This window comes from Morus notabilis, unplaced genomic scaffold (assembly GCF_000414095.1).
Source record: "Morus notabilis unplaced genomic scaffold, ASM41409v2 Scaffold74, whole genome shotgun sequence".
Taxonomy (NCBI): Eukaryota; Viridiplantae; Streptophyta; class Magnoliopsida; order Rosales; family Moraceae; genus Morus; species Morus notabilis.
Window position 1 is genome coordinate 488,889 of NW_010359622.1, and position 14,986 is coordinate 503,874.

General features: G+C 38.7%; 1 protein-coding gene across 1 annotated transcript; it reads right to left on the minus strand.

Moving 5' to 3' along the window:
* Positions 1-10,809: 10,809 nt before the first annotated feature.
* Positions 10,810-12,426, minus strand: LOC21405217 (probable sugar phosphate/phosphate translocator At4g32390). Its single transcript, XM_010094942.2, has one exon. It carries the CDS (start codon positions 12,215-12,217, stop codon positions 11,168-11,170), a length of 1,050 nt encoding a protein of 349 aa, XP_010093244.1. The 5' UTR covers positions 12,218-12,426; the 3' UTR covers positions 10,810-11,167.
* Positions 12,427-14,986: the final 2,560 nt, after the last annotated feature.

Consider the following 14,986-nt stretch of genomic DNA (forward strand, 5'->3'; position numbering starts at 1 on the left):
CGGGAGGAAGCCCGGAGAAGGAGGTGGCCGGCGGTGGAAGAAAATGGAGAGAGAGAGAGAGAGCTGGGCGCTGGGCGGGGGAGAGCCAGGGAAGAAAGAAGGGGAACAAAAAAAGAAAAAGAAGGAGAATGGGGGGCTGGGCGCACGAGAAGGGAAATGGGGAAAAGAAAAAAAGAAAAGAAAAAAAGAAAAAGAAAAAGAAAAGAAAAGGAAAAAGAAAAATGGAAAAAAGGGAAAATGTATTAAATTTAAGTGTGTTTTTCAAAAATCTTTGGGGTGAAATTATAAATACTGAAAATAACTTAAAGTTCCTTGATTAATTATAAAAATTAAATTAAGCACACTAATAATCCACAGTTTAGCATAATTAAACATGTTTAATTCTAGAGGGCGTTACATTCTACCCCCCTTAAGAAATTTCGTCCCTGAAATTGAAATTTACCTCACGATATGATCAGATACGGATATCGTTCCTGCATCGTCGTTTCCAATTCCCACATTGCTTCTTCAATGCCATGGTGTTGCAACAACACCTTCACTAACGGTATCTCACGTTGACGTAGGCTTTTCATCTTCCGGTCAAGAATCTGTATGGGCGCTTCCTCGTAAGTCATGTCATACTGGATCGGCACATCATACCATTGCACAATAGCTTCTGGATCAGGTTGACACTTTCGAAGCATTGAAACATGAAACACATTGTGCACGTGAGACAATTCCGGAGGAAGATCAAGGCGGTAAGCAACGACACATACTCGTTGTGTGATATGAAATTGCCCGATGTACCTCGGTGCGAGCTTCCCTTTCACACCAAAATGAGTAACTCCTTTGCGCGGTGAGACTCTTAACAAGACAAAATTGCCCTCTAAGAACTCTAAGGGTCTACGCCTCATGTCAGCATAACTCTTCTGACGACTCTGAGCCGTTAACAGTTGTTCCCGGATCACGGATATCTTTTCATTATTCTCCTGGATAACATCCAGTCCAAGTGTCAGTTGATCTTCTTACTCAAGGTAACAAACTGGCGATCTACAAGGTCTGCCATACAACGCTTCGAATGGGGCCATCCCAATGCTACTCTGATAATTGTTGTTGTAGGCGAACTCAGCTAAATGAAGATACTTCTTCCAGTTTCCACCAAAATCGAGAATGCAAGCGCGAAGCATGTCCTCCAAAATCTGAATAACTCTCTCAGATTGTCCGTCGGTCTGAGGATGAAATGCGGTGCTGAAATTCAGTTCGGTTCCCATGGCTTCTTGGAAACTTCTCCAATATCTAGCGTTGAAACGAGTGTCACGATCTGAAGTGATAGATAATGGAACTCCGTGAAGTCAGACAACGTGCTCCAGATACAACTCTGCTAGAACTTTCCTGGAATAAGTCGCACGAAAGGGAATGAAGTGCGCGGACTTCGTTAACCTATCCATAACGACCCATATGGCATCATGTCGATGTTCAGTCCTTGGCAATTCCATCAGAAAATCCATCGTAATGTGTTCCCACTTCCATCCAGGAACAGGAAGAGGCTGCAATTCTCCAGCAGGTTTCCAATGTTCAGCCTTTACTCAAAGACAAGTCGCACATTCTGACACGTATTGGCGAACATCCTTCTTCATACCCCTCCACCAATACTGCCTTTTGAGGTCTTGATACATCTTGGTACTCCCAGGGTGAATAGCGAAACTCGATTTGTGAGCCTCGTGAAGGATTGTCTTCTTTATTTCATCCACTTAAGGAACAGCAAGGCGATTCCTGAAGTATAGCGTTCCATCTTCCCGAATATTCCATTCGTCTAGTTTTTCTCCATTTTGAACTCGAGTCCAAACTCCTTGAAGATGCGAATCCTGCCATTGGTTCTGCTTGACTTGCTGTATTAGAATTGGCGTTGAAACCAAGTTGTACACCATAGCTTGGTTAGAATCCTCATAATACTGAAGATCATAGTCACCCACAATTGCACTTCGTTTCCAATCTTCCAATGCCAAAGATGCTAGGATTCGATATTTCAAACTCTTATGATCAGAGAAGATCTGAAATTTTACTCCATAGAGGTAGCATCTCCATATCTTGTGAAGTGTCCATTTGATATAGTCATTACATATAGATCAATCCTCCATAAATAATTCATAATTAGAGTCAGGTAAAATCCGTTAACCTCTCTAATTATATCTGCATCCTTGAGTACCATTGATTCTCTAATGGATAGTGATTCATAAAACACATTCATAAACCAGAGCGCTCTTACTAATCCAAGTACCGAATCAACACTCAAAAGAATTATTTATCTACTTCTTTCTCAAGAATGAATGGATTCCATCTCGTATAATAACATTCCCAGCTACCTATTTCATTATGTCTCCAAAATACAAGGAATAAGATTCAGGGTCTCAGAATCCATACCGAGTAAATCAAAAGACATAAATTCATAAATAGGAGTTTGTTAAGAACTCAAGATTAAGATCATCCTATATATGACTATCGGTAGACTCAATTAGAATTTCTATGCTTTAACGAAAATTATTAGAAATTCATATTGTGTCTGTGTTGATGCATAGGCCACAACATGTCCATTTTGCATCAGAACACACCTAAGTCCTCGTCTTGATGCATCGGAATACACCTCATACGGCTCATCGCTATTAGGAATCGTCAGAATCAGCGCACTGGTTAGCCTAGTCCTCAGTTCTTGGAATGCATGTTCACAGTCGGCATCCCATTCAAACCTAACTTCCTTTTTAGTCAACCGCGTCATTGGAGCAGCAATACTTGAAAAATCCTTTACAAATCGTCGATAATATCCTGTAAGTCCTAGGAAGCTTCGAATTTAGGCAACGTTCTTCGGTCGTTCCCATTGTAGCACCGATTCAATCTTTGAGGGATCCACTGAAATTCCTTGTCCAGATATAACATGTCCAAGGAACTTGACTTCTGTCAACCAGAAATCACATTTCTCCTTCTTTGCATAAAGCTGGTGTTCTCGAAGAGTCTGGAGAACGATCCTCAAATGTTGCTCATGCTCTTCCCAAGTCTTTGAATAAACCAGGATGTCATCAATGAAGACTATCACAAACTGGTCTAAATACGGGCGGAAGACTCGATTCATTAAATCCATAAAGGCGGCAGGAGCATTCGTCAATCCAAAAGGCATTACTAAGAACTCATAATGCCCATAGCGAGTCTTGAAAGCTTTTTTGGAATATCATCTTCCCTAATCTTCAACTGATGATACCTGGATCTCAAGTCAATTTTTGAGTAATACCGTGATCCTCCCAGTTGATCGAACAACTCATCGATCCTCGGCAATGGGTACTTATTCTTCACGGTAACCCTATTCAATTGTCGGTAGTCTATGCACAACCGAAGAGATCCGTCATGCTTTTTCACAAACAAGACAGGTGCACCCCACAGGGATGTGCTGTTTCAAATGAATCCCTTTTCTGCCAACTCTCCGAGCTATTTCCTTAGCTCTTTGATCTCCGCAGGCGCCATTCGATACGGAGCAATAGAAATCGGAGCCGTCTCCGGAAGTAAGTCGATGCAAAACTCGATCTCCTAATCAGGCGGTAAACCAGGCAACTCATCAGGAAATACATCCGCATATTCATCAACCACGGGGACCTCAACATTCTCCCTGGCGATACCGGATTCACCCTCTAATGCCGAAAGGAATGAGAAACAAGCTAAATTCTGCCATCCTCTGACACTATGCCTCAGTAGTCGTTCTTCTGTAACTGGGTTAACACCTCCCTGATACGTTACTGTCGTGCCAGAACCGGTAGTCAAGGAGAATCTCATATGGTGGCAATCAACAATCGCCCCATATCTTGACAACCAATCCATTCCAAGCACCACATCAAACTGATTCATGGGAAGGATTATCAAATCTACCTTTAATTTCTCACTTCCAATCGTGATCACACACGACCTACATACACTAGTCACCTCCACACGTCCCAATGGAGAACTTATAAACATTGAAGTCTCTAAGTCATCGGGTTTTAAACCCAAAATTTTCACAAAAGAAGCGGAAACAAAAGAGTGCGTAGCACCAGTGTCGAACAAAACTCATGCAAAAGAGTGAGAGATAGGTACCATACCCTCGACGATTGGGTTTCCGGCATGAGCTCCAGAACATGCCCCGGCCATGGTATGCATCTGCCCCGGTGCTTTCCTTTTTCCTCTCTCATTGTTGTTAGGTCTATGGTTTCTAGGTCTGTACTGTTGTTGCGGCGGGGTAGACTATACCTATACGGAAGCCTGTGGCCGGAAATAAGAGTAGTTCAGCAGACGGAAGATCGGTGCAGGAGGAATTAGCATCTGGACAGGCAACTGGGGCTGATAGAAAGGCGTGAACTGTGGAAGTCTGTCTTGACTAGGAGCAATACCCCTTTGACTCTGCGGTAATTGCTGGGTCTGTTGGTTCACCAGTTGGCCCCTGATAGGACAATTCCTCTTGATATGCCCTAGTTCCCCACAATGGTGGCACTTGAAGCTATAGGGTCCACTCTTCCCACTTCCCGAAGAGCCACTGCTACCACTAGGCACTCCCCCACTACCTTGCCCTTGATCACGGCTTTTTCTGTTATTCCTTTGAAGTCCTCCTGAAGTTTTCCCTGAAACTGCTCGATCCTGGAGGAAGGCGAAGTGCTCTTGTTCAATAGAGATGGCTACTGCAACCAGGTCACTGTAAACTCGATGCCTTAAAGCTACCACTGATTTTCAGATTACACCCTTAAGACCTTTCTCGAACTTTAGGCACTTCATGTGCTCCGATTCAATCAAGGAGGGAGCAAAACGGGACAGTTCATTGAACCTAGCCTCGTATTCCCTCACTGTCATTTCCCCTTGTTGTAGGCCCATGAATTCCATGGCCTTTTCATCTTGATAACTTTGGGGAAAGAATTGCTCATTAAAGAGCGCTTCGAATTGTTCCCAAGTCCTCCCTTCTACATCTTGCATTCGCCGGATATGCTTCCACCATGCACCTGTAGGACCTTCAAACTTAAAAGCTGCGAACTCCACCCAATACTCATCCGGTACTCCCATGGTACTTAGATGCTTAGACACCGATTCGAACCAATACTCAGCTTCCTCAGGTCCACCCGCGTTAGTGAATATAGGAATTGAACTACGCCTGTACTCACGGAAGTAGTTCTGTTTTCTGTCCTCCGCGAGACGTTCATTTTGGGCTCTAGTAACCATCCCCTAGAAAGTGGCGTACATGGCTTCCATGAATTGCTCATTTGGCATCACCGGTGGGTTCGGATTTCTACGGCGCGGCGGCATTCTTTTATCTGAAAAGAAAGCTAGACTGTTTTAGTGGTTTCCTGATGTCATTCATGTATGCATAATTCCAAACCCTAAGGTTCTAAACCAAGGGCTCTGATACCAAGTCTTGTCACGCCCCCAAACCGGGGTTAGTGATGTGGAGGCTCGTTTAGAAAGTTAAACCTGAGCGATTAGCAAAATAATTTAATTTCTTTCAAATCCAAAACATCCAGGTATTTCCAAACGAGCCCCTGCATTCAAGAGAAATTTAATTTCAAGAACGGTGATGGAATTTCCAACCAAACCAGTCTAAAATCACGTCCCTAGTATCATGTCAGGAATTCCCACAGGTGTTTAGCATACATCAACATAAACAAAAGTAAATATGACATCAACCATAGTCTAGTAATATTTAAGTTTACAATCCATAATCTCTTATACATGCCTTGAAATAAAAGATAAGAGGAAATACAACTCTTCGCTTTCCTGAAACAAGTCCACGTCACCGGTAGTAGCTACCTACTCCGCACTACTCCTCGCGTCGCCTGGAGGGGTTTAATACATTTGAAAACAGGAAAAGGTGAGCGAAAGGTCCAGTAGGATATAATTTTATAAAGCATTTCAAATAAAGGTACTCACAGTCCGAAGATATACACCCGGAACCGATCATCCCTTTTTAAAAAAGAAAAAGGAAATACTCACATAATACAATATGTCTGTATAATGAAAGTGTACAGCTCATCATACCACTAAACAAGAAGCGGTAAAAATGTCTGTCTAATGAAAAGTGCAGAGTCATAATTCAACTAAACAAGAAGCGGATCCGTACGGGTTTCGGGACCTGCCCCCAAGGATGCAATTCCCACATCCCAATCTCTGTGGCCACCATGCATTGTATCATTCCTTAAAATATTTCATTTTAAGAATTGATACGCTTTGAAATCTCATTTCCAAAATCATTGGAAAAACTTAATAGCATTCTCATGCTATTTCTTTAAAATCATTTTCTTTAAACATGTTTTGTTCTAAAACATTTTCATTGGCCAAAATAATTTAAAATGAGGCTAACAAGGATATGGACAAGAATATCCTACCTCTCGAATGTCAAACCTGGGCTAGCCTTCAGTTCTCCTAGCCTCTGCTTTCCTTAAAGCCTTAATACTTGACCTTCTCCACTAGCTTTATCACAAAAGTAATATCTTAGGAAGTATTTCTCATTCCTAAAACGAATTAAGTTCAATCATGTTTAATTGTTTCCTATTAGTGTGCCTTGACTCAAATCCAATTTTCACAATGATTTTATAATTCAGTTTGGGGGTTCTTTAAAAATTAGAATCCAATTCATAGGTTTGGTTTTCCTATTTAATTTTAGTTTAAAAACAAGTTTCTAAAGAAATTTCGGCAACATGCCCAATAACTAAAAACCCCCAAATTTCATTCGATTCCAATAATAACTGTTCAAACTCGAACCCTAACTCAAAATTATTCAAATCTAACCAAAATCAAACTTTCTCAAGCTTAAAATTCGAATCAAAGAGTGGGTTTCAAAGGGTTTTACCTCAAATCAGTTGCTCGAGCTTTGTTTCCCTCAATTTTTCTGTTTTTCAATTTTTTTTTTTGAGATTCTCGCCCAAACTGCCGAGAGAGAGAGGGAGAGAGAAACCCGGAGAGAGAGAGCAAGGGAGAGAGAGAGGACGCCGGCGGGAGGAAGCCCGGAGAAGGAGGTGGCCGGCAGTGGAAGAAAATGGAGAGAGAGAGAGAGAGAGCTGGGCGCTGTGCATGGGAGAGCCAGGAAAGAAAGAAGAAAAAAAAAGAAAAAGAAGGAGAATGGGGAGCTGGGCGCACGGGAAGGGAAATGGGGAAAAGAAAAAAAGAAAAGAAAAAAAGAAAAAGAAAAATAAAAGAAATGGAAAAAGAAAAATGGAAAAAAGAGAAAATGTATTAAATTTAAGTGTGTTTTTCAAAAATCTTTGGGGTGAAATTATAAATACTGAAAATAACTTAAAATCCCTTGATTAATTATGAAAATCAAATTAAGCACACTAATAATCTATAGTTTAGCATAATTAAACATGTTTAATTCTAGAGGGCGTTACAATTATAGACATAAATTACTTCTAAACTGTGAAGTGTCCATTTGATATAGTCATTGCATATAAATCGATCCTCCATAAATAATTCATAATTAGAACAAGGTAAAATCTGTTAACCTCTCTAATTACTTCTTTATCCTTGTGTACCATTGATTCTCTAATGGACAGTGATTCATAAAACACATTCATGGATCGGAGCTCCTACTGGTCCAAGTACCGAATCAACCCTCAAGAGAATTATTTATCTACTTCTTTCTTAAGAAGGAATGAATTCCATCTCGTGTAATAACATTCCCGGCTACCTACTTCATCATGTCTCCAAAATACAAGGAATAGCATTTAGGATCTCAGAATCCGTACCGAGTAAATCAAAAAACACAAATCTATAAATAGGAGTCTGTTAAGAACTCAGAATTAAGATCATTCTATATATGACCATTCGTAGACTCAATTAGAATGTCTATACTTAACGAAAATTATTAGAAATTCATATTGTGTCTGTGTCCTTATTCCACATAATCTCATTATGCGAAATACACTCATTCAATATCTCACCATATTAACAGTGCAGATAACACCGTTCCATTCTAAATGGGAATGACATGTATTAATAATGTTTCAATTAAAGATTTCGAACTTTAATTAAATTCAATATAAACATTGCTTTTTTATTATTATCTTTAAACATTTTCCTCTCGTATATAACACTTATATACAATGTTTAAGGTTACATAAATAATCACGGAATTTTCATTGATATTCATAAAATATTCACAAATATATACACATAAAATGATGAATAAACTCTTTTATTAAATAAATAATAAATATCCTATTACATCTTATGCTTCTAGGACACCATTCCGAACAGAAACATCAAATGAGAAATCAAATTTCCAATCCAAACAAAAACTAAAAAAAAAAAATAGAGATGAGGAAGAAGTGAGAGAGAGAGTTCGAGCTACAATAAATACCAATCAAATAAATACAATATCGTCATTTGCTGAGAAAACGAGTTCGAGCTACAATAAATACAATATGGATCCATCTATATTTCCCTCAACATCGTCATTTTCGTCCATGGATGAAAAAACCAATCATTCAAAAGCCACAACATATCATATAAAAGAGTTGAAATTTATAGAATGAATCTACACAGAGGAAGCTTTGAGCTACAATAAATACCAAAAGATAAGTGAGGAGAGAGAGACCTAGAGGCAAGAGACGAGAGCACAGAGCCAGAGCGCAGTGAGGAGAGACTGAGAGCCAAGAGGACTGAGCACTGAGGAGAGAGAGCTGTGAGGGCCTGAGGCGAGAGAGCACTGGAGAAAGTCGGCAAGACGACGGCCAAGAGGACTGAGCAATGAGGAGAGAGTTGTGAAGGGATAGGCGGCCGAGACCGAGAGGTGTGAAATGAGGGAAAACTGAAAAGGAAGACTGAAGAGGCAAGAGGGGGTTCACACGGGAGACTGAGATGAAATTGTGATTTGCCCTAATGCGGCATGCCAGCGAGCCCAGGGTTAGAACTTGGGTAGTTGGGCTTGGGCCGAAATTAAGCTTGGGGGTATGTTGTGCGGGTTGGATTAGGGATTGCGGGTTGTTATGGGCTCAACCCACAATCCGCCCCAAACACTTCAGGCCAGAGGTATAATAGGCCGAAAATTTATAAATATTGCTGCGGGTTGCTTTTTTTCATCTTGGGTTGAGATGGGGTGGGTTGGGTTTGCGGGTTGTTCGGGTTTATGAACAGCCATAGATTAAGCTACCCCAGATTACCGATAATAATCTACATAACATGCCTTATTCTTATGGCATGGGTCAATTCCCGATGTTTTAAGTTATAATTCGAGGGGTTTTATAAAGAGGCAAATTAGTTCATAATTCATTAATTGAAATAATCAATTTTTAAATGGAATAATCTTGACGAATATCTCTTAAAAGTATGAGTTAAGAATTTTATCATTTACTCTTAATTCACAACCTTTTATTTATCAATAGTAAAAAATAAAAATCTAAACTCGTGCACTCCTAACGGTAAATTTTCTATATTTTTTTTAAGATTAGATTTTTTTTACCAATTAAATTTTTTTTATCAGTCGTAAATCAAACATTTACTTGATAAACTGCTATTTATTTTAAATAATTTTAAAATATGCTATTTAATTAATTTAATTTTAAAAATATACTATTTACTATAATTTTTATTTTTTTTATTTTTTAAAATCTCATGCTCCCGGTCCAAATCATGGAAAATGGCCCAGAATTTTGAAATCTGCTAGGTTCAAGGAGAAATTGACCAAGTTGAATAGAACACATTACGAAAGTTTCCCATTAAACCAATATGATTCAAGGTATCAGATACTTGTCGGCATGCTCTTCTGCTTTTTGCACTAAAAGGTGTAGAGAATTGTATAAAACAGACAAAGAATTCCCTAGAGTCGAGGGCAAACAGAACAGGCTAACAAACAGAACAGGCAAGCACTACATAACAAAGTCATTCTGGGCATGAAAGAAACGTGCCATCTTACAGCTAGTGGTAGCATCTTCTGTTTCTGTAAAGTCATTCCAGTTTCCGCCACTGTAAAACTCAGGCAAGTATTCCTCTAGTTGAAAAAAAAAACACTAATAACAAGAAACAAACTATCAATTCGGTAACCTTCTTGTATCCAAGCCAGGAAATTACAGGGCATATTTATCCTTGCTTACTCAAAAATTGCAACGAAACAAGGCGAACACTGGCTGCGTGTAACATAACGTTAAGACCGCGTAACAGAGATAGAATTGACTTACCAAGCCACTCCTGTGCCAGCAGCATACACGCTCAAAAGTTCTATTCAAAGTAACAACCACATAACTAAGGTAAAGTTAAATCGGAAAAACGCTCAAAAGTTCTATTCAAAGTAACAACCATATAACTAAGGTAAAGTTAAATCGGAAAATTGGAATATCTGAGAGAGACGAGGGAGAGCTCCACGTAATTCAAAAACAGAATCTTCGTGGATATGAAGCTTCATTGCAATATGAGGCTTCTCAATTATTCCCATGTCCTATATGTTTTGCTCTAAACTTTCCTGCTCTAGAGCATAAAAAATAAAGGAAAGAAAGGATAAGTGTCTTGATAGTTAAAGATGCTAAGAAAGGTAATCCATGAACTGATACAAAATGGAATGACAAGAATTTTTGAAAAATCAAACAGGCAACATAACTTCACCTAAATGCTACACCGAAACAACAAGAGGCTACATAAGTTTATGTTAATAAAACAAAATAAACCTTATACTCAGAGAATATTTGCTAGTTTAATGCAAGGTTTCTAGTTTTTTGTTAGTTTCTGTTAAATCTTCTACTTGACTACTAATAATTTTTGGGACACATAAAAACAATAAGAACAACAAAAGAATCATCTCAACAAAACATGTCAATTATTAACCAAATACCTCAATGCAGATACCGAACGATAAGTATATAATCAACAGAAAAAAGTACATATCCAACCTTCCTCAATTATGCCCTATACTAAATTACTAATCAAAGTATTTAGGAATCACCCCAAATACAGCTTCACGTTAATCTTTATGATCACAGGTATAAAACGGCAACAATGAGCGACCAAATTAAACCATCTATAAGTGTAAAGAGAAACAAAAATCCTAAATAATATTATGATAAATTCCTAAACCCGGATAACCAATAATCAAAACCTGGCAATTCTAGACTGTAAAAAGCAGCTCCGAAACAGAGATTTTCCTTGCTCTTTCATATCATTGTCTTCTATCTAATTAAAGGCTTCGGGTTTAGCCATCGAATCAACTCTGTGTCTCGCTCTTCATAGCACTGCCATCACTTTCCCTCTCCTCAAGCAACCTCCCGGCCTCCTCATCGGCCTGCTGCGCCTTCTTCTGCGCCTCCGCGGCTTTCAGGCCCTGCAATTTCGCGTGGTTGTAATACGCAACCCCTAAGAAAGCCAATCCGTATCCGAACAGATTGATCGGCGTCACAGTGTCCTTAATAACCGACCACGAGAATGCGATCAAGAGCCAATCTTTCACAACTCCGGCCACATTCATCGTCAAAGCCGAGGTCTTTCCAACGAGCAAGAACACCGCAAGGTTCAGCGCGAAAGCGCATAGCGCATTCGTCCCAAAGACGACAAAATCAAAATGGAAACTCGAAGTGTCCCTCAACAACGGGTACTCCACAATCAGCCACGGAACGCAGAGGAAGACGAAGCAGCACGGCGCGACGTAGTACAGCGAGGTGATCGGGTTCAGACTGATTCCTTTCGCATTGAGCAGAATCTGAATCAACACCAGTCTCGTCGCCTCGAAGGCCACAGCCAGCAATTGCAGCAAAACGCCCCAGGAATCAAACTTCGCCTCGCCGTAGGCGGCGATCGCGACGCCGATCGAGATCGAGACCATGTTGAGCATCGTGTCGGACTTGAAGGCGTCTTTCTTGAACAAAACCCCGATCGAATACACCGCCACCGGCATCAGAGCCTTGAGCATCTGGATGAAGGAAACGGAGAGGAATATGTAAGCGGAATTGGAGAACCAGAGAGAGAGGGAGTAGAGAAGGCCGATCGGGACGACGGACTTGAGATAAAGCTCGCGCGACATGGAAACCGGCTCGACGAGCTTGAAGACGTTGACGAGGAGGTAAGCGATGGAGGAGCAGAAGGCCATGTGGATCATGGTGAGGGTGATCGGGAATGGCCAGTTGTACATTTTCCGATCGAGGATGTATTTGTTGTAGACGATAACGGTGAAGCTGAGGAAGATCCAGATCGCGACGTAGGCGTAGGAGAGGAGGACCTTCTTCACCACGCTCTCCGCGAGTGCGCCGCCGCGACCCATCGTCGGCCGAAGATTTGTCTGTTCGGAGAAGAAACGAAACCCTAACCCTAACCCTAGGGGTGGGGCTGAAATGTGAATGTGGTGGGTTTGGGGAAGAAGGCGACGGCGGAATTGGGAATCGGAGAGGGATTTTTTCTTTTTTTTTTTTTCTCCTTTCCGAATGAGAAAGAGGAGACTTTGAATTTGTAGTAGCAACAGTCTTCTTCAGATTTTCGGTTGGGATTTGGGCTTCTTAATGGGCTTAATAGGGATGATATAGCAAAATGTTTGAAATATTTTAAGAATATATTCTTTCTTTTTTTTTTTTTTTACATTGAAACAGCAAAATTTGATGCCATTAGACTGATGATTATATAATTATAGAGAAAAATATGTATTTTTAATTTAGGGCTTGCAATCTGGGTAACGATAGGACTACACGATTTGAAATCCATATGAAATTAGTGAGTTTAGATCATAATCGGGTTGACACGATTAACATGATTAATAAATTGAGAGTTAGGGTTGATCTTCTAACACGAAGTGATACGAATTGACACGATTAATTATATTTATCATCTACAATCTAATGATATGTGATATAACATGAAAGTTTAATGACATATTAAATACAAATAATGTGAATTTTAATATTTGTAGGTAAATTCATTTATTTTTCTTAAAGAAAAAGATAAATTAACTCTTGACCATGTTAAATAAGTCATTATTATATTAATTATTTATTCAATATATTAATTTAAACAGGTTATACAGGTTGACACGATTAACACGATTAATAAATGAGTCGTGTTTAGGCTGACATTTTTAACACGTTTAATAAACAGGTCGTGTTTGAGTTGATGTTTTCTGACATGATTAATAAACTAGTTGACACGAACACGACTCACTAACATAAATTTTCACCTTTAATTTTTATGATAATCACTATATGTAATTTTTGCTATTTTTATAAAAGTTTGAAAATTTTGTTACATTTCAAATTTAAGGTATGAAGTTTTATTTCAATTTAAGATTTTATCATGTAGTATTCGACGATAAATTAGATTAGAATTTTTTAATTTAAATTATATAGTTAATTTTTAGGACATATTTTATTTTTATTTCAATTTTAAATTATGATTATGTTTATCTGTTAGGATTTTTTTTTCAAATAGTTCGAGTTTATCTTTTAGATTTCTAGAAATATATTAGTTTATCTTTTTGAAGATGATGGTTAATGAAACTTAGTGAGTGTCTATATATATATATATATATTTTTTTTTTTTTCTTTTAGTTGTGGTTAATTTATGTTAGTTTTTCTTTTCTACCTTTCACTACAACAAAAAAAGCTCATTTGTGACGACGCCATATTGTCGCAAATAACAGATTTGTTGTCGCAAATATTATATTTATGACAACATGTCGTCATAAATTAGTCACCGCAAAAAGTTCGACGCAAATAATATATTTGCGACAATATAGTTTTGAAATGTCGTCACAAATATATTAGCGACGACAGTCGTCGTGAATGCATCGTTACGAATGTTCCGTCGAATATGTTGTTGACGATGACGTGTCTTAAATTATTTGCGACGAAAAATATCGTCGCAAAAGTTTTTGAAACATTTTGTGACGACAAATCTAAAGTGTCGTCGCTAGTAATGTAGACTATTTGCGACGACATTTTAGATTTGTCGTTGCAAAAATTATTTTTTTTACTGTACTTTCCTAATAATATTAATTATTAAATATATAAATTAAAAGAAAATTTAATAATAAAATAAAACAATAAAATTGACATTTGTTAATAAATGATTGATATAAAATAGTCAACACAATAATAAAGAAATACTAAAAGTATTGATAATAAGAAAAATAAAAACATATATTTTCTCCTAAATTAGCAGCATCGTCGTTCTCATCGTCGTCCTCATTCTCGTCTTCTTCGTTTTGCTCAGGCGGCGGATGAACTAGCGGTTGGGGACTGTTAACTGGCAAGAAGTTGATGTTGGGATTCATCGAGCACATGACTTCCATCATGATTTGTTGGTTGTCGAACATGTTGCATTGCTCGCTGTAGAGTTATTCAGCCAGTTTTGGACATGCTGGGGCAAATTAACCAAAGATGACCCGTCTGATTGCGAAGCAGATGATGAGATGGAAGCGCTTGAATGATTCCTCCATGAAAGTGTCGGTCCCACTCCCTTATTGTGTCCTCTGTCCTTGCCCAAGACTTGAGACATAATCCCCTTGTCATTGACCGCCGTGGATGAACCTTCCCCAGCAAACTGTGTCATCTGCGTAGTTCTTTCCACCTCCATCTGAGCATACAAAGGTAAATGAAATAAAAATGAATAAAAATAGTATAATATGTTATGTTAAATATGAAAAAATAAATAAGTTTAAAATTTACTTACAAATGCATGTTCCGCGTCTGGATTGATAAAATTCTACCCTGACGGTGCATGTCACCCCAATTGTCAATTAATGATCTTAGCTCCTGGGTCTCGAGATTTGCCTAATCAAGTTGAACATGTTAGAATAACTATTAAGCCAAAGTGACAAAAACTTAACAAGTATGCAAATTAGTATTACCTTATCAAAACAATGCTAGGAGTATGACTTTCTACCATGGAAGCTAGACCACTTTTGACTGCCACGGTTTTGTTGATTTGTAGCAGATTTTTTCCAGTAATGATCATAGATGAATTAGTAACATACTTAATAATTAAATAAACTAATTAATCAAGGTCCCTATTGCTCTTTTTTCCTCAAGTTTTTAGGAGGATT

Excerpts from the sequence above, each read along its gene's own strand:
- LOC21405217 (XM_010094942.2), bottom strand. The coding sequence starts at position 12,217 with ATGGGTCGCGGCGGCGCACTCGCGGAGAGCGTGGTGAAGAAGGTCCTC.